This window comes from Xyrauchen texanus, chromosome 16 (assembly GCF_025860055.1).
Source record: "Xyrauchen texanus isolate HMW12.3.18 chromosome 16, RBS_HiC_50CHRs, whole genome shotgun sequence".
Taxonomy (NCBI): Eukaryota; Metazoa; Chordata; class Actinopteri; order Cypriniformes; family Catostomidae; genus Xyrauchen; species Xyrauchen texanus.
The window spans coordinates 44,043,066-44,065,425 of record NC_068291.1 but is presented as its reverse complement, the minus strand read 5'-3'; the positions used below and the strand labels follow the sequence as shown (position 1 = coordinate 44,065,425).

The window sequence follows — 22,360 nt, the reverse complement described above, 5'->3', positions numbered from 1 at the left end:
CTAAACATCACTTCCATCCGGGTCATGGCACCATTGAGACGCTTCTGTTCTACCCGCTCCAGACGGGACTCGAACTGGCGTCTCTGGCATTGGAGGTGGGTGCGCTAACAAGGAGTCTAAAGGCTACAGCCTCTTGCGTCAGTCGCTAGTGCCCCTCTTGAGGTCAAGAGAGTGAGGTTTATACATATTGAATGGCTATCAATCAGCTGACCACCATTTCACTCAACCCCCCCTAAACATCACTTCCATCCGGGTCACGGCACCATTGAGACGCTTCTGTTCTACCCACTCCAGATGGGACTCGAACTGGCGTCTCTGGCATGGGAGGAGTCTAAAGGCTACAGCACCTAGCGTCAGTCGCTCGTGCCCCTCTTGAGGTCAGGAGAGTGAGGTTTATACACATTGAACGGCTATCAATCACCTGACCACCTTGTCACTCACCCCCCCCCAAACATCACTTCCATCCAGGTCACGGCACCATTGAGACGCTTCTGTTCTACCAACTCCAGACGGGACTCGAACCGGCATCTCCGGTATGGGAGGCTGGTTGTTTAACAAGGAGGCTAAAGGCTACAGCACCTAGCGTCAGTTGCTAGTGCCCCTCTTGAGGTCAGGAGAGTGAGGTTTATACACATTGAACAGCTTTCTATCAGCTGACCACCATGTCACTCACCCCCCCTTAAACATCACTTCCATCCGGGTCACGGCACCATTGAGACGCTTCTGTTCTACCAACTCCAGACGGGACTCGAACCGGCATCTCCGGTATGGGAGGCTGGTTGTTTAACAAGGAGGCTAAAGGCTACAGCACCTAGCGTCAGTCGCTAGTGCCCCTCTTGAGGTCAGGAGAGTGAGGTTTATACACATTGAACAGCTATCTATCAGCTGACCACCATGTCACTCACCCCCCCCCAAACATCACTTCGATCCGGGTCACGGCACCATTGAGACGCTTCTGTTCTACCAACTCCAGACGGGACTCGAACCAGCATCTCCGGTATGGGAGGCTGGTGCGCTAACAAGGAGTCTAAAGGCGTCAGTCGCTAGTGCCCCTCTTGAGGTCAGGAGAGTGAGGTTTATACACATTGCATCAGCTGACCACCGCTACACTAGCAAGAGAACTACTGAATGCCCCTTAAAAATAACGCCCTATAAACTCTTATTAAATTAAAGTGTTTTTTTTGTATTCTGCTTTCTATCTGTTTATTCTCTATAATTAAATGTATGCATCAGTTTCTGTAAGTTTAACCCGAATCAAAATGCTTATGTAAGCATTTGTTGTATTGAAGGTCTGGTCACAGTTGTGTTTATGGTGAAATGAAACTGAAATGATAAATCAGAGCAATCAGGAATTTCTGTCCCACTGATGTCTTCAAATCGTCTGAAGCCTGCATGACAAATGCACAAAGGTATGTGACATTATGAGACATACATGCATACATATAGTCATTTTATATCATAACATGCCTGTGCACAGAGATCTGACTTATGTTATTTACTCTTTCTGTAAACATTATAGAGTTAAATAACTGTGCATAGAAGATCTGTTGATGATAACGTGTTGTTTATCAGGTTAGTTTATGTGCAAAATTGAGACATGAACATGTATATTCATGCATTTGATGTTAAGATGTTTCAAAGTGATATCTGAGAATATTTCGAGCATTTAAATATCAGCCAAAAACACATGAGAACGTTTCTTTGTGTGTGTACTCTTGGGGAAAGAACACCGAAGACACAATTCAACACTTGTTTTCACCATGCCTGGGTAAGTTAGCACAAATGTATCATTTCATTGTTTTTATGCTGATTAATAACAAAAATAAACAACTTTCTATCTATCAAATATGAGTTTGTGTTCCTGTTCTTCAGATATTCACAACTGGAAGATTACGAGGAACTGACCTCTACATATGGGAGCTTACATGATAATTATGTGTCCAATAAGTGGGTACGTTTTGACTGAAATATATTTCAGATTTGTTTTACTGGAGCTGTGTTTCATGTCAAGTATTGATGATTATTTCTCATCTTTTTAGAGTTCAAAGTGGCCCATTTCTGCTCTGTTGGCAACTGGATGTTTGATTGTTGTAGGAGTTTTACTGGCCATCGTCGTAATAGAGAGATTGAAGAATGAAGATGGAATTAATTCAGCTTTGAATACATTTACAACAGTGACGTGCTGTTATGAAACGGCCCCTGATGGGCACAGCAGGTGTGTGAACTTCTGTTTTCACATTTCACTTCCCCACAAAAATTCCCCTTTAATTGAGGCCCTTAAACTCTGGTGGATTTTGTGGATGCCACCCGAAATTATTCACACAAGTTTAAAAGCTCACCATTCACACATTGAATAATTGCCAAAAATTGGGTCTAATTTTGTCAGAGAACCCACAAATAAAACAGAAAGATATTGTATGTGTTTATAATCTTATGATAAACAGATAAACGTCTTTTTGTTGTTGTTGTTGTTGTTGTTCTAACTTTATAAGCATGTAATTCTGCTTCTGTTCACTCTATCTTACTTTGAAAAGTCTCATTTTACTCCACTAGGTGGCAGTAAGCAATAGAAAAACAATATTTTTGTCTCTATCACATTCCATCACAGTATACAGATGTGAACTGTAGGGGACGCTCTAATGCATTTTAGCCCTCACAGATGTGCTCGTCCATAGACATTCAGTCTAATGTTCAGTTCAAGCAACACCCTCATTATTTCATTGAATATCTCGGTCCTCTGAGTGGACTACAAGCTCAATCTAGGAGTCATTAGAAAGCTGAGATCCTGCCCTTTTAGGATGATATAAATTTCTCATCACCAGTAAATAACATATATAAACTGATTATTTGTTTACCTGCTGGATTGCATATTTTGTTCTGGACATCTAAGATATAACATTGGATTATTCAGCCAAGCAAGCTCACAGACAAGTAAACAATGGCTCATTTTTTAGAGAACTCTCAATGGTAAAAGCAGATATTAAGTTGTTAGCTATTGGAGCTTATAGCAGCAGTTATCGGTGCATAAAGAGACGTTTGTGTTTAACTTTGTGTGCCTTTTGAAACTCTTTCAAACTGTGGTATTATGGCAACACAATAACCTATACAGTCACATTCCTGGGAATGAGAGCTTTCATTTGATATATGACTTGCCCATGTATGTACTAATGTGAAGGACTTTTATTTTAATATAAATATGTCTACCCCATCACCTCTAGGGGGCGCTAATTTGCGCCGCAAATGATTTGAGGCCTTATTTTGATATTTTAAGTAACATAAATGCAGATGTGATGTTATCTCTGAATAGGTCAGATTCTAAGCTTTCAGATGATACCTCATAATCCTGATTTATGTATACGGAGACGTTAACGTTTTAAGTGTAAATTGTTTTCACAATATAACGTTGTACTTCGTTGAACTCAAATAATGTTGAAAATTCTTAATTTTAGGAATGTTGTACATTTCGAATATGCACTTTTATGTCTGATAGTATTGTTCTGGTTGAGAGTATTCCTCGCTGTGTGGACTTTGGGAGCAACGTCACCTTTGGGAAAAATCTGTATGAAGCCTGGACGGATCTTCTGTCTTTGGCCACCAAACAGATCGATGTCGCATCTCTCTACTGGACTCTTACAGGCGAAGATTTAAACGTCAACTCATCCACGGACAGACTTGTGAGTTCGTAGTTGTGTTTAATGAACCTTTTGCAATTGTTCCTGAGATCTATTGCATTGGAAAATATTGATGTTTTTGAAATTTAAAATCAAATAATTTCTTGTGTTTTTGTGTCACAGGGTAGAGATATATTAGAACGGTTTAAAGCGTTACCATCTCGAAATATATCAGTGCGAGTGGTGACCAGCATCCCTACTTTGGCTCCCAATTCAACTGACCTAAAAACCCTAAAGGAAAACGGTCAGCAATTACACATCGTTGATTGATTAATCGATTGACATTATATTATATTTGTACTCCTGTAACGCAGATTTATTTTCGGAAATTAAAAAGCGTTTTGCGTTCTCTTGCAAAATGTTTTCGCGCAATTATTTCAGGTTCCCCAAAATTAACTAAGTTTTTACTACAGTAACTATAGTTCATCTATGGTATTTAACAAATATAACCACAACATTTACTAGGATTTTACTACAATAACCATATATTTAACTATTATATTTGTTGTAAAACTATAGTAAAAATACCGGGAAACTAAAATTATGTTGATAAAAATAATAAAAAAATGATTCCATTAAATTGAACAAATTGAGTTATCTTTATCAAAATAAATAACTTTTTTTATTATTATTTTAATTTTGTTAAATGTTACCCAATTTAATTTTATCGTTGATGATGTAACCACGTACACCCCAAAAATATATAAAATAAAAATATATTTTTAAGATTTATGCTTTTCAATTTCATAACCAACTGAATTGTGTAATGTTTAACAACATTAAATGTAAACCTAAAAATATTTAGTTTTTATTTTATAAAAAATTACTGTGATTATTACTATTAATTATTACCAGGCTCGGGAAGGTTACTTTTAAAAAGTATTCCGCTACAGATATCCGAATACATGCTGTTAAACGTAATTTGTAATGTGTTCCATTAGATTACTCAAGGTCAGTAATGTAATCTAAATACTTTGGATTACTTCTTCAGCACTGGCAGCTTTTTTTCACTTGTTTTGACTATAAACAAACAAAGTAAGAAAATACATTATATATATATATATAAAAAAGAAAGCGTAAATATCTAATGCAGTTTTGCTGCTCAAGTCAATGTATCTTCTTTTAAGGATTCTTAGATATTTTTGCAAAACAATTTTTAAAAAAATGTAAATTCTCATTAGTAAGATTTTTGCAGTACATCTTTGCCCTAATATCAAAGTTCTTACAAAAGAAGAAAAGTTATGCTCCAATGTGCATTTTCTTCATAGAATACATTACAGGTGAAACTCGAAAAATTAGAATATCGTGCAAAAGTTCATTAATTTCAGTAATTCAACTTAAAAGGTGAAACTAATATATTATATAGACTCATTACAAGCAAAGTAAGATATTTCAAGCCTTTATTTGATTTAATTTTGATGATTATGGCTTACAGCTTATGAAAACCCCAAATTCAGAATCTCAGAAAATTAGAATATTGTGAAAAGGTTCAGTATTGTAGCTCAAAGTGTCACACTCTAATCAGCTAAACACCTGCAAAGGGTTCCTGAGCCTTTAAATGGTCTCTCAGTCTGGTTCAGTTGAATTCACAATCATGGGGAAGACTGCTGACCTGACAGTTGTGCAGAAAACCATCATTGACACCCTCCACAAGGAGGGAAAGCCTCAAAAGGTAATTGCAAAAGAAGTTGGATGTTCTCAAAGTGCTGTATCAAAGCACATTAATAGAAAGTTAAGTGGAAGGGAAAAGTGTGGAAGAAAAAGGTGCACAAGCAGCAGGGATGACCGTAGCCTGGAGAGGATTGTCAGGAAAAGGCCATTCAAATGTGTGGGGAGCTTCACAAGGAGTGGACTGAGACTGGAGTTACTGCATCAAGAGCCACCACACACAGGCGGGTCCTGGACATGGGCTTCAAATGTCAAACGTCTTACCTGGGCTAAAGAAAAAAAGAACTGGTCTGTTGCTCAGTGGTCCAAAGTCCTCTTTTCTGATGAGAGCAAATTTTGCATCTCATTTGGAAACCAAGGTCCCAGAGTCTGGAGGAAGAATGGAGAGGCACACAATCCAAGATGCTTGAAGTCCAGTGTGAAGTTTCCACAGTCTGTGTTGGTTTGGGGAGCCATGTCATCGGCTGGTGTTGGTCCACTGTGCTTTATTAAGTCCAGAGTCAACGCAGTCATCTACCGGGACATTTTAGAGCACTTCATGCTTCCTTCAGCAGACAAGCTTTATGGAGATGCTGACTTCATTTTCCAGCAGGACTTGGCACCTGCCCACACTGCCAAAAGTACCAAAACCTGGTTCAATGACCATGGTATTACTGTGCTTGATTGGCCAGCAAACTCGCCTGACCTGAACCCCATAGAGAATCTATGGGGCATTGCTAAGAGAAAGATGAGAGACATGAGACCAAACAATGCAGAAGAGCTGAAGGCCGCTATTGAAGCATCTTGGTCTTCCATAACACCTCAGCAGTGCCACAGGCTGATAGCATCCATGCCACGCCGCATTGAGGCAGTAATTAATGCAAAAGGGGCCCAAACCAAGTACTGAGTACATATGCATGATTATACTTTTCAGAGGGCCGACATTTCTGTATTTAAAATCCTTTTTTATTGATTTCATGTAATATTCAAATTTTCTGAGATTCTGAATTTGGGGTTTTCATAAGCTGTAAGCCATAATCATCAAAATTATATCAAATAAAGGCTTGAAATATCTTACTTTGCTTGTAATGAGTCTATATAATATATTAGTTTCACCTTTTAAGTTGAATTACTGAAATTAATGAACTTTTGCACGATATTCTAATTTTTCGAGTTTCACCTGTATAAAATATAATCGCGTCTGGTAATAGATGCATGTAAAGGTAATAAATGACATTTTTGCTTAGCATGAAAAAACACTGACAAGAAATATAATTGTGTTTATTGGTTTCATCTGCCAAAGCATTTCAAACTGTTTTTCTTCAGCTGTAGAACACAATGTAACTTCTATTAAGCAACAGAATGTAAGAATGTAACACATCATTAGAATGTTACATTCCGTTACATGTATTCCGTTACGCCCCATCCCTACTTATTACCATGTTCTACTATGTTCTACTATTACCATGGTTACAAAAATGGTCTTTATTGTGGCTATGGTTTTACTACAAATACTAAGTTTAACGATGGTTACTCTAGTAAAACAATGGCTAATTGTTCATTAGGGATGAATAAAGGTATTGTGAGAGAACGTAAAGCAATGGCCTCCGTAGGCTATATGTCAATACAGACTTTTCTCCAAATTCCTAACAGCATATTTCCTAAAATAGGAATACAGGTAAGAAGATTGAACTTTGGGCATTTGACTGAAGGAATTCTTCATACAACATTCTGGATTGTGGACGGAAAACACATCTACATTGGCAGCGCCAACATGGACTGGCGCACTTTAACTCAGGTCAACATGACTGCAGACTTTCGCCTCTTCTTATCAGACCCCGAATCGCACGTTCTAATGTATGTCTAATGTATGTCTAATGTATGTCTTTAAATAAAGGTGAAAGAACTGGGCGTGGTGATTTATAACTCCAGTAGTTTGGCGACTGACCTGCACAAGATCTTCCAGTCGTATTGGGTGACGGGTCGCAACAACGCTTCGATCCCCGATCCGTGGCCGTCCAGCTACGACACCGGCATCAATGAAGAGCGCCCGCTGCTGGTCAACCTCAGCGGTGCGCCCAGTAAAGTTTACATCACGGTGAATTCACTCTTTAATCTATTTGGATCACAAAAACAAATGTTTTAAATCATTACAGCTCTACACGGTTGTGAACACGGCAATAATAATAATAATAATAATAATAATAATAAATCTCAATCAGTATTTTGCCTTATTTTCCAGTATATATATCAAAACTAGGGATGCACCGATATATTGGCCGATATATATTGAACAAATTAAAAGCATATGCATGAAATAATAATAGCCACAGTTTGTCTTATTGTCACGTTAATGCAGAAAACAAACCCATGAACAGACGTGACAGTCGGCGATCTACGCAAAGCACATACAGTATGGCGATCTACGCAAAGCACATACATTATGGCGATCTACGCAAAGCACATACATTATGGCGATCTACGCAAAGCACATACAGTATGGCGATCTACGCAAAGCACATACATTATGGCGATCTACGCAAAGCACATACATTATGGCGATCTACGCAAAGCACATACAGTATGGCGATCTACGCAAAGCACATACAGTATGGCGATCTACGCAAAGCACATACAGTATGGCGATCTACGCAAAGCACATACAGTATGGCGATCTACGCAAAGCACATACAGTATGGCGATCTACGCAAAGCACATGTATGATGATGTGCATTTATTTAGATTTCTGTTTGGGAATTCACTCGATGCAAATCTTGGACCACTTCCATTCTAATAATACTATAAGCTCGATTTATCAGTCATTAAGAAAATGTACTAAAAGTGATTGTTGAGTGTCTGTGTGTGACATCTCTCCTCTTCCTCAGGCATCTCCGTCTGCGTTCTGTCCGGACTCTCGAACCCGAGACCTTGATGCCATTCTGTCAATCATCAGAGACGCACAGCGGTTCATTCATGTGGCCGTCATGGAGTTTTACCCCGCTTCAAAGTTCTTTCATCGGCACGGGTAAAATATTTTCTGCTTAAAGGATGAGTTCAACCAAAAATGTAAATTCAGTCATTGTTTACTCACCCCAGTGTTGTTCTAACTTTATATAACTTTATTTATTTCTCTGAACACAAAGGGAGAAATTGTGAATAAATATTGTGCTCTGTGATGTCACAATGGCAGTTTATGGTGACCACCTCTTCAAACTTCAAAAGAACACAAAAGTATCATTCAGAAGTCTAATTAATTATTCATGAGACTCATGATTGTTATGAAAGTATCCGATAAGATTTGATGAGAAACTGAAATCTAATGTGTTATTTAGTGTAAATGTTCACTGTTGATCTCCTGTGTGTGTTCATGATAGGACACGAGAGCAACAGTTCTCACAGCCCCCTCACGACATAGGGGCGTTCAAGCGAAAACACGTTGTGTTTATTTAAAAACAGCGATAGTGACAACAGAACACAACTGCACACAAAACAGAGAACAGAACTTCCTAAACATGTCTGAAGAGTTTGTATAGGAAGAATTGATGCATTTCTATGCCCAGACTTTTTTTTTTTTTTTTTTAACTCTGATATTGAACAGAAACATAGGCTAGAGGATGCCACAGTCACACTGTGTCCTAACCTGATGGCAAACGACACACGATAAAAGATATATTTCTATATTAAACAGAGTTTTTGTCCTAACCAGCTGTGACGAGCGACGTATCTTCTATCGATCACATGTTTTCTATTTTCAGTATTGCACGGGTAACTCCGTCCGTATACTTTCATAACAATCATGAGTCTCATGAATAATTAATTAGACTTCTGAATGATACTTTTGTGTTGTTTTGAAGCTTGAAGAGGTGTCACCATAAACTGCCATTGTGACATCACAGAGCACAATATTTATCACAATTTCTCCCTTTGTGTTCAGAGAAAGAAATAGTCTTATAGAGTTACAACAACACTGGGGTGGGTAAACAATGACTGAATTATCATTTTTGGGTGAACTGTCCCTTTAAGAACATTAAAATGCATTTCATATACTTTCATGAGTGTAGACACATAAATGTTGTTGTTGTTGTTGTTGTTGTTGTCACAGATACTGGCCGGTCATTGAAAAAGCTCTGAAGCAGTCGGCCGTTGAGAGAAACGTTTCCGTGTGTTTATTGGTCGGTTGTGGGCGAGATATAGACCCGTCAGTTTGGCCGTTCCTCGAGTCACCAGATGCTCTTCGCTCCCCGACAGACAACATCAACATTGAAGTGGTGAGTCAGCGGCATTTAAATGCACTTCTTATTTCTAGAAATGAGTTGTCTGATGTTTGTTGTTTGGCTCATTGCACAGAAAGTCTACATCATTCCAATGGCAAACCAGTCACACATTCCCAATCCCAGAGTCAACCACAATAAATATATGCTGACTGATAAAGTGGCCTATATAGGTGAGTTATGGACTGACAATTATATATATATGTACATTTCACTGGTGAACCGTTATTAACATATTGGACTGTTTGTGTCCTCAGGGACATCTGATTGGTCAGCTGACTTCAACACGACCGCTGGAGTGGGTTTAGTGGTTTCCCAGGATGTTTTGCATTCCGTGTTGCCGGGTAACGCATTCCACGGGCAGTTAAGTGCTGTGTTTGACAGAGACTGGAATTCACAATATGCGATTCCGCTTGACAAGCTCAACCAAAACCACGACTGTCTCTTCCCCAAATCTACACCATAGATGCTTTTCAAACAAAACGGTTCACATTTCAGATGGAAGATTCTAGGATAAACCTAGCGCCAAATACACTTCCCTTCAAAGTTTGTAAACACGGTGATATTTTTATGTTTGTGAAAGAGAGTATTAGTAATAATTTACAGCTTTATTGTACCATTAATTTGCATATGCAAATATTATTATATTCAGAATCTACACTTCTATAAGTTAAACATGTAGAAATGTGAGAGTGTGGCATACATTGGAGACCGCTGAATAAAATATCAATAATGAGTTTAAGTCATGTGACGTCAGTAACAGACAGTAGATGCTGTAGACACACACTGTGAGTCTGACTCATTATAAACGCATTTTATATTTGATCACAACATATGCATTTGGATATATATTTAATAATAACAACATCAAGAAACAGAAATGAACTGCAAAATTCAGCAAATTCAAATAGAGTCTAAAACCGAAGAATCAGTGTAAACACTTTCTATAGTAAATTTTTTGCAAGCGTGTGTGTGTGTGCATGTGTGTGCTCATGTGTGTGTATGCTCGTGTGTGTGTGCTCGTGTGTGTTTGTGCATGTGTGTGCTCGTGTGTGTTTGTGCATGTGTGTGCTCGTGTGTGTTTGTGCATGTGTGTGCTCGTGTGTGTGTGCATGTGTGTGCTCGTGTGTGTGTGCATGTGTGTGCTTGTGTGTGTTTGTGCATGTGTGTGCTCGTGTGTGTGTGCATGTGTGTGCTCGTGTGTGTTTGTGCATGTGTGTGCTCGTGTGTTTGTGCATGTGTGTGCTCGTGTGTGTTTGTGCATGTGTGTGCTCGTGTGTGTTTGTGCATGTGTGCGCTCGTGTGTGTTTGTGCATGTGTGCGCGCGTGTGTGTTTGTGCATGTGTGCGCGCGTGTGTGTGTGTGCATGTCTGCGCTCGTGTGTGTTTGTGCATGTGTGTGCTCGTGTGTGTTTGTGCATGTGTGCGCTGCGTGTGTGTGTGTGCATGTGTGCGTGCGTGTGTGTTTGTGCATGTCTGCGCTCGTGTGTGTTTGTGCATGTCTGCGCTCGTGTGTGTTTGTGCATGTCTGCGCTCGTGTGTGTTTGTGCATGTCTGCGCTCGTGTGTGTTTGTGCATGTCTGCGCTCGTGTGTGTTTGTGCATGTCTGCGCTCGTGTGTGTTTGTGCATGTCTGCGCTCGTGTGTGTTTGTGCATGTCTGCGCTCGTGTGTGTTTGTGCATGTCTGCGCTCGTGTGTGTTTGTGCATGTGTGCGCTCGTGTGTGTTTGTGCATGTGTGTGCTCGTGCGTGTTTGTGCATGTGTGTGCTCGTGCATGTGTGTGCTCGTGTGTGTTTGTGCATGTGTGTGCTCATGTGTGTTTGTGCATGTGTGTGCTCGTGTGTGTTTGTGCATGTGTGTGCTCGTGCATGTGTGTGCTCGTGTGTGTGTGCATGTGTGTGCTCGTGTGTGTTTGTGCATGTGTGTGCTCGTGTGTGTGTGCATGTGTGTGCTCGAGTGTGTTTGTGCATGTGTGTGCTCGTGTGTGTGTGCATGTGTGTGCTCGTGTGTGTGTGCATGTGTGTGCTCGTGTGTGTTTGTGCATGTGTGCGCTCGTGTGTGTTTGTGCATGTGTGCGCGCGTGTGTGTTTGTGCATGTGTGCGCTCGTGTGTGTTTGTGCATGTGTGTGCTCGTGTGTGTTTGTGCATGTGTGCGCTCGTGTGTGTGTGTGCATGTGTGCGCGTGTGTGTGTTTGTGCATGTGTGTGCTCGTGTGTGTGTTTGTGCATGTGTGTGCTCGTGTGTTTGTGCATGTGTGTGCTCATGTGTGTGTGTGCTCGTGTGTGTGTGCATGTGTGTGCTCGTGTGTGTTTGTGCATGTGTGTGCTCGTGTGTGTTTGTGCATGTGTGCGCGCGTGTGTGTTTGTGCATGTGTGCGCGCGTGTGTGCGTGCATGTGTGTTCTCGTGTGTGTTTGTGCATGTGTGTTCTCGTGTGTGTGCGTGCATGTGCGCGCGCATGTGTGTGCGTGCATGTGTGTTCTCGTGTGTGTTTGTGCATGTGTGTGCGCGTGTGTGTGCTCGTGTGTGTGTGTGTACTGCATTGTGAGTGCTAGTCTCACTGCTTCATTTCTGAGTATGCATGTTTAGCATTGTGACTTTTTTTTGACAAATGTAAAAAAAGCTTTTTGTTATAGTCTAACCAGTTTATTTGTGTGTGTGTGTGTGTGTGTTTCGCACTGATGATGCATTCTTTTCTGCATTGTGGCGAATTTATTGATAATACTTGACAGATTTTTTTTTAAATTACTTAAAAATTAAAAACATTTAAAATCTTTACCATTCATTTTTAATGGTCAATGTGTGTGTAATATATATATACACATTTCATGTAAAACATAAAACAAACCAAATATCTTATACAAAAAAAGGTACTTTCTTAAATTGTCTTGTTGTAGATAGACATTAGCCTATTATAAAAAAGACACCACACCGTCAGCTTTTTTATAATCTCAGTGAATGTGGGATTTCTCACTGTAAACAGGTAAAAACTGCTTTTTATAGCAGATTTCCTAGTATTGTGTAGTATTCAGATATATTATCTTTCTGCTGCTGTAAGTTTTGCACCAGGATCATTTGTACTATATACATAAATACAAATTCAAATCTGCATTTAATAAACAACAATCTTTTGTATTTATCTTTGGTCATTTTAATTAATCACATCATAGTTTTATTTTCTTAAGTGGTATATGTTATTTTTCTGTGTGTATTACATCTGTGTATCTATTTGCATTTTACTTAAAAAAAATTAAAAAAAATAAATAAAAACTCCTGTGTACATGTATACTAAATGATCTGTCTCATGTAAATATTTGTTTATTTAGGCATATTAATTTAATTTTAATTTATACTTTATATATTAAACATATTTAAATTAAAGTGTACTTTTAAGAGTTTATACAGATGTGGCCATTAAAAATCCGTTTTTATAAGAACATCAGTGCTCACACGCAACAGTCAGTATTGTATTTCGCACAAACGTAACGAAAGTCTGTCTTTCACGTCAGTCCACTGGCGGCCATCTTTGGAACGTACCCAGTCATGAGGGTGCAGCTCCTATCACCTTAAATTAGGAAAAGCCAATATTTCCAAAACGGCTGTTTAAAATTACAATAAAAGAACATTTTTGAAATCATCAGTAAAATCTGACAACATTGGTTTCATAAATTGTGCCTCTTTACCACAGATTACGCTAACAAACGCTATTTTCCCGACTTGTATAGCTAATGCGCATGCGCGTCCTTGAGTTGATTGACAGGCAATGTCTGTATCTAAAAAGGTGATTGGCTCTTATACTTGTAAGGCGGGACTTCCTTTACATCCGTTGACCGTTCCGTCTCAGCACAATAGACAGCATTGGCAAAACATAGATTACATACACTATACAGTATGCAAGAAATGCCTGTGCACCCAAGTGCAAATGGTTACATTATTTAGATCAAATCTGAATTTCTGTGCGTGATGTATAAGCTGACGAAAAGGTTTTGTTGGATAAATCTGAGGTGTTGTTTAGTGATGGCGCCGCTAGAGGGCTGCACTGACGTCATCAGACGCATCAGCGTGTGAGAGGGGCGGAGCTTCACTGCAGCTGAGCGCAACGTGTTGTTATAATCACACACAGTTAGCTGCTCATTCATCAATAAAGACATGGTGTTGCTAGAGAACGACGCGGTAAGAACGCTTTATATCACATATTCCGTGTTTATACGTTATACAAGTATATAAACTGTCCAAGAGATTCACGATTTGAGTGTTTGATCGGGCGGTGTGGAGTAAAAACATGCTAACAAGCTAAAGCTCACAAACGTTTCACGCTCATTTATGCTCTTTTTAGTGACAACAACTAATGAATTTTAAATTAATTGCAAGTAATATAGATGCATACATGTTATTAGTGCTCAAAGTAGTAATTTAAAACTTTCAAAGCCTTGACAATCTGACAATCACTAAAATGGCTAATAAATAAAATCAATGTTTTTCATTCGTGTATCATATTGAAGCAGGAATGTTATTAACCCTTGTGCATACATTTTAAAAAGTCACTAAAATGTTCTTGGTGGACAAAAAATGTTCGCGTCAAAAAACTTCCATAACATTATGTAATGTTATTTTCCACTTTCAATGAGTTAATTGTTTTAACCAACATCAGTCCTTATTATAACAAGCGTACAAAACTCACTGTGACATACCGACACACCCACACAATTTTAGCTGCATAATTTATTCAATTGTCCTGCAGTGCTCCATAATACAGCAAACAGAGACTAGGGGAAAAGCTTGTATTTGCTCCATAGGCCAAACATGAGAAAAATGGCGCCATCTGGTGGAAAATATTAAATATCAAAATTTTGAAGCCAGGGCTCCAGAATGAAAGTATAATATCATATAATTCATGATTTTATGCTTTAATGGCACTGGTATTGCAGTCTTAATGGGTTTCAATGGGGAAATTTTTGTCCTGAAGGTCTCGAGTTTGACTATATTTTGTACATATTGTATAATAGATGCATTATAGAAACTGATGTGATATAATGCAATTTCTATAAGGTCACACAAGGGTTAATAACGTCTTAAGATGCATTATTAAGATTAATCAGACTCCAGCATTTTATTAGCAGCTAAGAAACATCATAGGAATGAACATCAGCTGTGTTAAAGCATATTTACATAAATAATAGTATTGATATGGTATAAATAATAACTATACGTATTGTGTATTGTTTTTGTTGAGCTGCTTGTCATTATGCATTGTGGTTTATGATGTAGTGCGTAAAATATGACATGGACCGTGTGAAATAAAATGCACATTAGGGCTGTCATGATTATGAAATTTGGCTGACGATTAATTGTCAAATAAATAATTGCGATTATGACGGTTAATTGCCTGTTTTAGGGCTTTCACGATTAATTGTAATCGAAATTGACATTTCTTAAGGTGTTTGTGCTTTGCACACCTTAAGTAATATTTACATATTTAAAGGAATATTCCAAGTTCAATACAAGTTGAGCTCAATCAACAGCATTTGTGTCATAATACTGATTAACATAAAAATTAATTGAGCTGTTGTGTGAATTGCCATTTTTACAGTCATTTTAGGGTTTATTGGTTTGTTGACATTACATCGTCATGGCAACAAAGTTGTAAAATTGTCTATAACTTTACACTAGGGCTGAAATGATTAGTCGACATTATCGGCAACGTTGACAATTAAAACTATTGTCGACAAAAATGAATTGTTGTTAAATTAAAATCAGACGACTATTCGACGTGAGATCGTTTGAAACGCCAATGATGTCGCGGGAGTGCATCACTTGATTGACAGCTCACAGTCCAGACGCACTCCAAACAGATTAAGCTGAGGTAGATCACATTGTATAATAATACACAAATGCAAAATAAGTAAATACAGAAGCAGTGTCGTCGCCATACCTGCTGTTCCGCTTGAGCAAAACTTGCCTGTCAGAGCGTCTAAAAAGGAAACTCTGCGCCGTTATATTCTGTATTTAATGCGTCCTTTATGAAAGTTTGTGTCGCGAGAGAGTTTCAAAACTTCTTCCGGTTGATACAGTTTCCCGCGCGAAGACGCTCATCACTGGCGCACGCGCACTGCAGCTAGATATAGTTCCGCAGATAAACAGCACGCCTTGTTTCTCGTTCATCTTTGATATAAAGCATTTTATGTACTGATTCCATTTATATTTGGTCTTTTCCCTCCAAAATGTTTGTTTTTAGCGCCAAGAAAAGCGATTTGCTGTCAAGAGCAATGGAATGACATCCGTGAATGTCATTTATAAACGTTACTAGGCAACCAGTAGTGGGAACGCCCACTAGCGACTTCACCGCCAGCCACTGGCGACCTGCAGCGACAGTCGCTGGCAGTGTGTACGCAGCTTTAACCATCATTTAACGATCACGTTAAATTAAAGTGAAACCTTTGCGTTCACTATCAGTTTATATTGTTTCTTTGTTTTCGCGGTAGTTTGACAGCGAGCGCTTAAAGCATTTCACGTGCTATTCCGTCCACTTGGTGTGCCTCATGGACGCTCTGAGTTCAACTGAATGACACAAATGATCAAAGAACTATATTAGATAAGACGGGTGTTTAATAATCGGGACAGGCCTAATGCACATTTATGTTTAGTTTTATAATGTCATTTAATAATTGAACTCTCCTGCAGTTTCTCACAGAACTCACCCGACTGTTCCAGAAATGCAGGACCAGTGGCAGTGTGGTCATCACTTTAAAGAAATGTACGTTCTTCTCCGTTATTACCAGGTTGGACTAGACTTGTGCAGTTGGCGTGTGTTAATGTTATTTATGTGCAGATGATGGGAGAACAAAGCCGGTCCCCAGGAAAGGGCATCCAGCGACATTTGAACCAGCTGATAATAAATGTCTGATCAGAGCTTCAGACGGCAAGAAGAAAGTCAGCACGGTGGTGAGAATATTTGGTGTAATTCATTGTAAATGATTGGTGCTCAAAAGCTTCATTTGAAGTGTTTTTGTTGATCCTCTTGTCCTTGTGTTTTGCTTTCTAAAGTGTTGTTCTGAAAGTAAACCTGATATAATGTCCTCTTTCAGGTCAGCACCAAAGAAGTCATTAAATTTCAAATGGTAAGTCGTATTTGCTGTTGGTTTCTGAATTTTCACTTGGGAAAATGACACTTTTGATGTACAGTATCAACTCTATATACTAGAGATGCACCGTTTGTGAAATTCTGCGCCGATACCGAATTTATTTTGTTATTTAATCCCAGTTTTGTGTCATTGAAATGAAGAAATCTTCATTATAAAAAAAGAAATGAGCTGTTTTTAAGACTCTCAGTCCTGCATCACACTGTCTTACATATTTATGAAACAACGTTTAATATAACCTTCATTCACATGACAAAGATTTTTTATTTTTTTTGCCGGCTATGCATCTGTTTTACATCGGCTATGCATCCGCTATGCATTGAGAATAATTATTTAGTACATAGCCCAACAAAAATAATTTTTGAAAAACATACATGTAATTAAATTTAAATGTAAAAGTGATTTATAAAAGATAATTAATAGATACAAACATAAATGGGTCTCTTTCAGTTCTTGTGTTTCCATTAAGCACAAACTTACAGTAGGTGTAAACATGGGGCTGAACATGGACCTCTTAACAAAACTAAAATTGGCCTCTTAGGAAATACCTTCCCATACTTCAAGTGAGCGCAAAGTGGCGCCTGCAGCTGAACGGCTGTATGCACTGTGTGTACCAAGAGCTCTCCGAATGACCTTCAAATAATCAAAACAAAATAATCACCGTGACTACTTAAAAATTGTATTCGGATTACTTTGGTTACTTCATCAAAATAATCACAGTGACTACTTTCGGATTACTTTGATTACTTCATCAAAATAATCACAGTAACTACTTTTGGATTACTTCATCAAATAATCACAGTGACTACTTAAAAATTGTATTCGGATTACTTTGGTTACTTCATCAAAATAATCACAGTGACTACTTTCGGATCACTTTGATTATTTCATCAAATAATCACTGTGACTACTTTTGGATTACTTTGATTATTTCATCAAATAATCACTGTGACTACTTTCGGATTACTTTGATTATTTCATCAAATAATCACTGTGACTACTTTCGGATTACTTTGATTATTTCATCAAATAATCACTGTGACTACTTTTGGATTACTTTGATTATTTCATCAAATAATCACTGTGACTACTTTTGGATTACTTTGATTATTTCATCAAATAATCACTGTGACTACTTTTGGATTACTTTGATTATTTCATCAAATAATCACTGTGACTACTTTCGGATTACTTTGATTATTTCATCAAATAATCACTGTGACTACTTTCGGATTACTTTGATTATTTCATCAAATAATCACTGTGACTACTTTCGGATTACTTTGATTCATCAAATAATCACTGTGACTACTTTCGGATTACTTTGATTCATCAAAAATAATCACTGTGACTACTTTCGGATTACTTTGATTCATCAAAAATAATCACTGTGACTACTTTCGGATTACTTTGATTCATCAAATAATCACTGTGACTACTTTTGGATTACTTTGATTCATCAAAAATAATCACTGTGACTACTTTCGGATTACTTTGATTCATCAAAAATAATCACTGTGACTACTTTCGGATTACTTTGATTCATCAAATAATCACTGTGACTACTTTCGGATTACTTTGATTCATCAAATAATCACTGTGACTACTTTCGGATTACTTTGATTCATCAAATAATCACTGTGACTACTTTCGGATTACTTTGATTCATCAAAAATAATCACTGTGACTACTTTCGGATTACTTTGATTCATCAAATAATCACTGTGACTACTTTCGGATTACTTTGATTACTTCATCAAAAATAATAATCACAGTGACTACTTTCGGATTACTTTGATTACTTCATCAAATCACGTTGACTACTTTCGGATTACTTTGATTACTTCATCAAATCACGTTGACTACTTTCGGATTACTTCATCAATAATAATCACGTTGACTACTTTAAAATTGTATTTGGATTACTTGGATTACTTCAGCAAAAATAATCACTGTGACTTCTTTCGGATTACTTTGATTACTTCAGCAAAAATAATGATATTAGTAATTAAGTTACTTTTTCCTCAAGTTTCTATATTCCCTTGTTAATTGTTGCACGCAACTCATGAAGTTGTAGTTACAGTAACTAATTACTTTGTAATCAGATTACACAATCACTGGTTACCGTTAGTTACCATTAACTAACAATGCGCGACACTTATAAAATGAAAAGCTATTATTAGCTAATGCGTTATAAACTGTTTTATACAGGGTTCCTGCAGACCCTTAAAGTCTTGAATTTAGTTCTAAAATTCAAGGTCATAAATAGTCTTAAATAGTATAACAAATGTCTTTGATTTTAATACCGCTTTAAATGAAAATTTGGGATGGATAGAATCACGATATTGCCTATTATGATTATTATTAAACGTAAATGTTTGTATTATTATAAGATGTAGATGATTGTAAGAGTGCTTTTATTTTAATAAATTTTTTTTATCTGTTTGAGCTGCTGGAAGCAGTGAAGCACAAATATTTCAAAATAAGAGTCCCCGGGCATGTGGGATTTAATTCAATTTGGCCCATCCTGCCACGGGAAGGAAAGACTAATTTTACCTTCCATTAAAGTCAATCAGTTAAAAACAAATATTGGCTGATAATTCACATTATTATTGTATCAGAACAAAGAAATGTCTTTCAACCTCTAATTTGTATCTATTGATCGGAGTATGTGAGTGGAGTGGCAACAGTTTCCCGCTCCTGGATTAGCGAGATCCCGCTCCATGATCGCTGCATGGCAAAATTAGCGCCGAACTACCTCTCCACTATCAGTGTGCTTTTAATATCACAATCTTCCATTCAGAAGATGTATTCAATGAAAAATAAATAAACAATACTAGAAGAAAAGCTACAATGTGCGTTGTTAGAACACTAACATTAGCCCAAGACGATATTAAATAATTTTATAGCTTTTGACACATCGGCAGCATTCTCTGGGTTTGATCCATTAAATAAATTGCTAGATGCAAAAAAAAAAAAACATGAAATTACAAATATAAATCGGCAAATTAAAAAAAATTATAAATGAACAAAACATAAAATTTATACATTTCCTAAAAATAAAAATAAATAAACCCTTATTAGGCCTGTGTATTATTTTCTATTATTGCACTTCTTAAAAATTAACCTTGCCGGGGGGGAAAAAATCTGATTTTTGGAATGTTCTACACTTTTTATTTCATCAAATATAGATAAAAATATCAAAACTATACGTCTAATGCAGAGTTCACTTTTACGATTTTAAATCTTCATCTTTGCATTTGTTGACTCGGTGTTTTACGTCGTTAAAAGTTCAATTGTATTTAATACGGGACATAAAAGCCTACAGTTAATATTGAGATGCATCAGATATGATTGTGATTATTCAAAATATTTAATAGGGGATATATTACATATATAATGTATTACTGACCTTTAGATTTTCTCTGCACATGTGAACGGATCATCATGTTTTTTGCACATCACAACAAACATTTGATCGTTTCAATCACCTCCCGACTCGTGTTCTCCTTCGCCGTAAGAAAGAGACACGAGCATGTAGTTGGTGTGGTGGCGTAGTGGGCTAAAGCACTGAACTGGTAAGCAGAAGGTTGCTGGTTCGATCCCCACAGTCATCACCATTGTGTCCTTGAGTAAGGCACTTAATTCCAGGTTGCTCCGGGGGGATTGTCCCTGTAAGTCGCTTTGGATAAAAGCGTCTGCCAAATGCATAAATGTAAATGTAGTTAAGTCAAGCTTTACCGCAAGCTTAACTCAATAATAGGGAGCGTGAAAACAGGAAGTGAAAGTAACCTTCGTGCTGGAGGTCGAACATTATTACCAAGTACTACTGCTATATTTTAAACGAGTTTCTTTTTTTTTTTTATATCAGAAATTCCATCTTCTCTTCTTAACACGTGGTGCATTATTGCATTAAGGTCTGTTAACAGGTGTTTTGCCTGTGATGGAGCATTAGTGGAGCGAGAGAAAACTATTTATTTATTTATTTTTTTAAACCTCGCTCCACTCACATAATCGGGTATTGATATATTGGTACCAATTGTAATGTTTATATATACACACACACATACGCATACATGCATACCTGTGTGTGTGTATATATATATGTATGTATATATATATATATATATATATATATATATATATATATATATATATATATATATATATATATATATATATATAAAAAATAGTGGGGAGCGGTAGTGTAGCAGTTAGCGCGCTACTAACCTGGCGACCCGAGTTCCATTCCCGCTCATGGCCAACACCAGTGACGATTATCTGAACCGGTCCTGGGCCTCCCCTAAGTCGACTCAGCCTAAAATAAGTACCTGGTGCGGTGTATAAAACATTGCCACTGGGGAGACAAAGGCAGTCGGGCGTGGTGCTGGCCACCCACCCCCTCGTGTACCGTTTCGGCCTTCATAGGTGCTCGCTAACAGCACTTGCCCCTACAGTCTGTTAAGGCTAAATGGGGGATCTTTGTTATATAATATGGAAAATGTCGTGACTATTTTAAACCTGTAGATACCCTGTTTTGCTGATAAGCCGCGTTAAGGCCTTATTGAATGTGTGCCCCAGCCTGTTAAAGTAAAATAATCTGTGATGCATGATTTATTTTGAGATTATGTCTATACCACAACAAACCCACACACCGTATTTAATTTAATATCTTTCAGGTCTGAAAAAAAGATCTAAAATTTGATTAAAAGTTCTGCAGCAAACCCTGTTCTGAATAATGCATGTACCAAAGTGTAACCAAAGGCTTAAATATTTTGTGTCTTTCATTTGTAGGCATATTCGAATTTGTTGCGAGCGCACATGGACGGATTGAAAAAGAAAGACAAAAAGAGTAAAGGCAAGAAAAGTAAAGCCACACAGTGACGGACCGAGATAAAGAGAGATGTGCGTTTTAATTGAACCTCAATGACGTCGAACACTCACCTGTGCCACTTCACCATCCCATCAGTCTGTTGGCATCAAACATCTGCTCTCGCTGCACTTCAGATGGGGAACGTGATCTTCATCATGTGTGCAGAGATCCATCAGGAGTCGCTTGAACACCTGCCAACGGTTGACTTGTGCTTTACCAAACCAAGAAAACGAGATTTGATCTGGCTGATGTAAAGTTTTTGTTTATAATACTAGATTTAATACATCTTACAGAATGTTTTCAGCTCTTTAATACTATAATATATAGCGAGGACGAAGTGTGATATATTTCTTCAAATCTTTTTTGGTTTTGTTTGTTTCTCTGAACAAGATGTGAATTATGTTTTTAAGACGCGAAAGTTGCATCTTCGTGCAAAGTGTTTGTTTTGAGGTTTAGCACAGTGGAGGCTTTGAACATTTAGGAAATTATACTTTTTTTGATAGTTGTGCCTTTTGAAGGGACACCCCTAATCAAAATGAGAATCCCAAACTTGGATATTTTTGGACCGCAGAATTAAATGAGGTCCAATCAAGCTGAAGGACTTGTTTTTTTCTTTCTGTGATGGACACCCTTTTAGCACATAAACCTTCCAATGAAGTTTAGGAAATGAATAGACAACCTGTTTAAATTCATTTTATAGGTACACAAGGTTCATTTGGAGAAGTAAATACACTATATACACAGCTAAGCTGAAATGAGTGA

At 37.7% G+C, this 22,360-nt stretch overlaps 2 protein-coding genes across 3 annotated transcripts; both read left to right on the top strand.

The window, feature by feature from the left end:
• The first annotated feature begins 1,070 nt into the window (after positions 1 to 1,070).
• LOC127656921 (5'-3' exonuclease PLD4) lies at positions 1,071 to 10,057 on the top strand. 2 transcript variants are annotated; one of them, XM_052145478.1, is made up of 12 exons: positions 1,071 to 1,409; positions 1,726 to 1,768; positions 1,873 to 1,951; positions 2,040 to 2,215; positions 3,491 to 3,674; positions 3,795 to 3,915; positions 6,989 to 7,116; positions 7,216 to 7,416; positions 8,204 to 8,343; positions 9,421 to 9,586; positions 9,666 to 9,762; positions 9,847 to 10,057. In XM_052145478.1, exons 1-12 carry the CDS (start codon positions 1,400 to 1,402, stop codon positions 10,053 to 10,055), a joined length of 1,554 nt encoding a protein of 517 aa, XP_052001438.1. In that variant the 5' UTR covers positions 1,071 to 1,399; the 3' UTR covers positions 10,056 to 10,057. The 2 variants fall into 2 exon arrangements, with proteins under 2 accessions (XP_052001438.1, XP_052001439.1); XM_052145479.1 differs by lacking the exon at positions 1,726 to 1,768.
• Positions 10,058 to 13,643: 3,586 nt separating this feature from the next.
• On the top strand, positions 13,644 to 22,332 carry srp14 (signal recognition particle 14). The gene is made up of 5 exons (XM_052145503.1): positions 13,644 to 13,759; positions 16,268 to 16,340; positions 16,416 to 16,528; positions 16,672 to 16,704; positions 21,520 to 22,332. Exons 1-5 carry the CDS (start codon positions 13,736 to 13,738, stop codon positions 21,607 to 21,609), a joined length of 333 nt encoding a protein of 110 aa, XP_052001463.1. The 5' UTR covers positions 13,644 to 13,735; the 3' UTR covers positions 21,610 to 22,332.
• Positions 22,333 to 22,360: the final 28 nt, after the last annotated feature.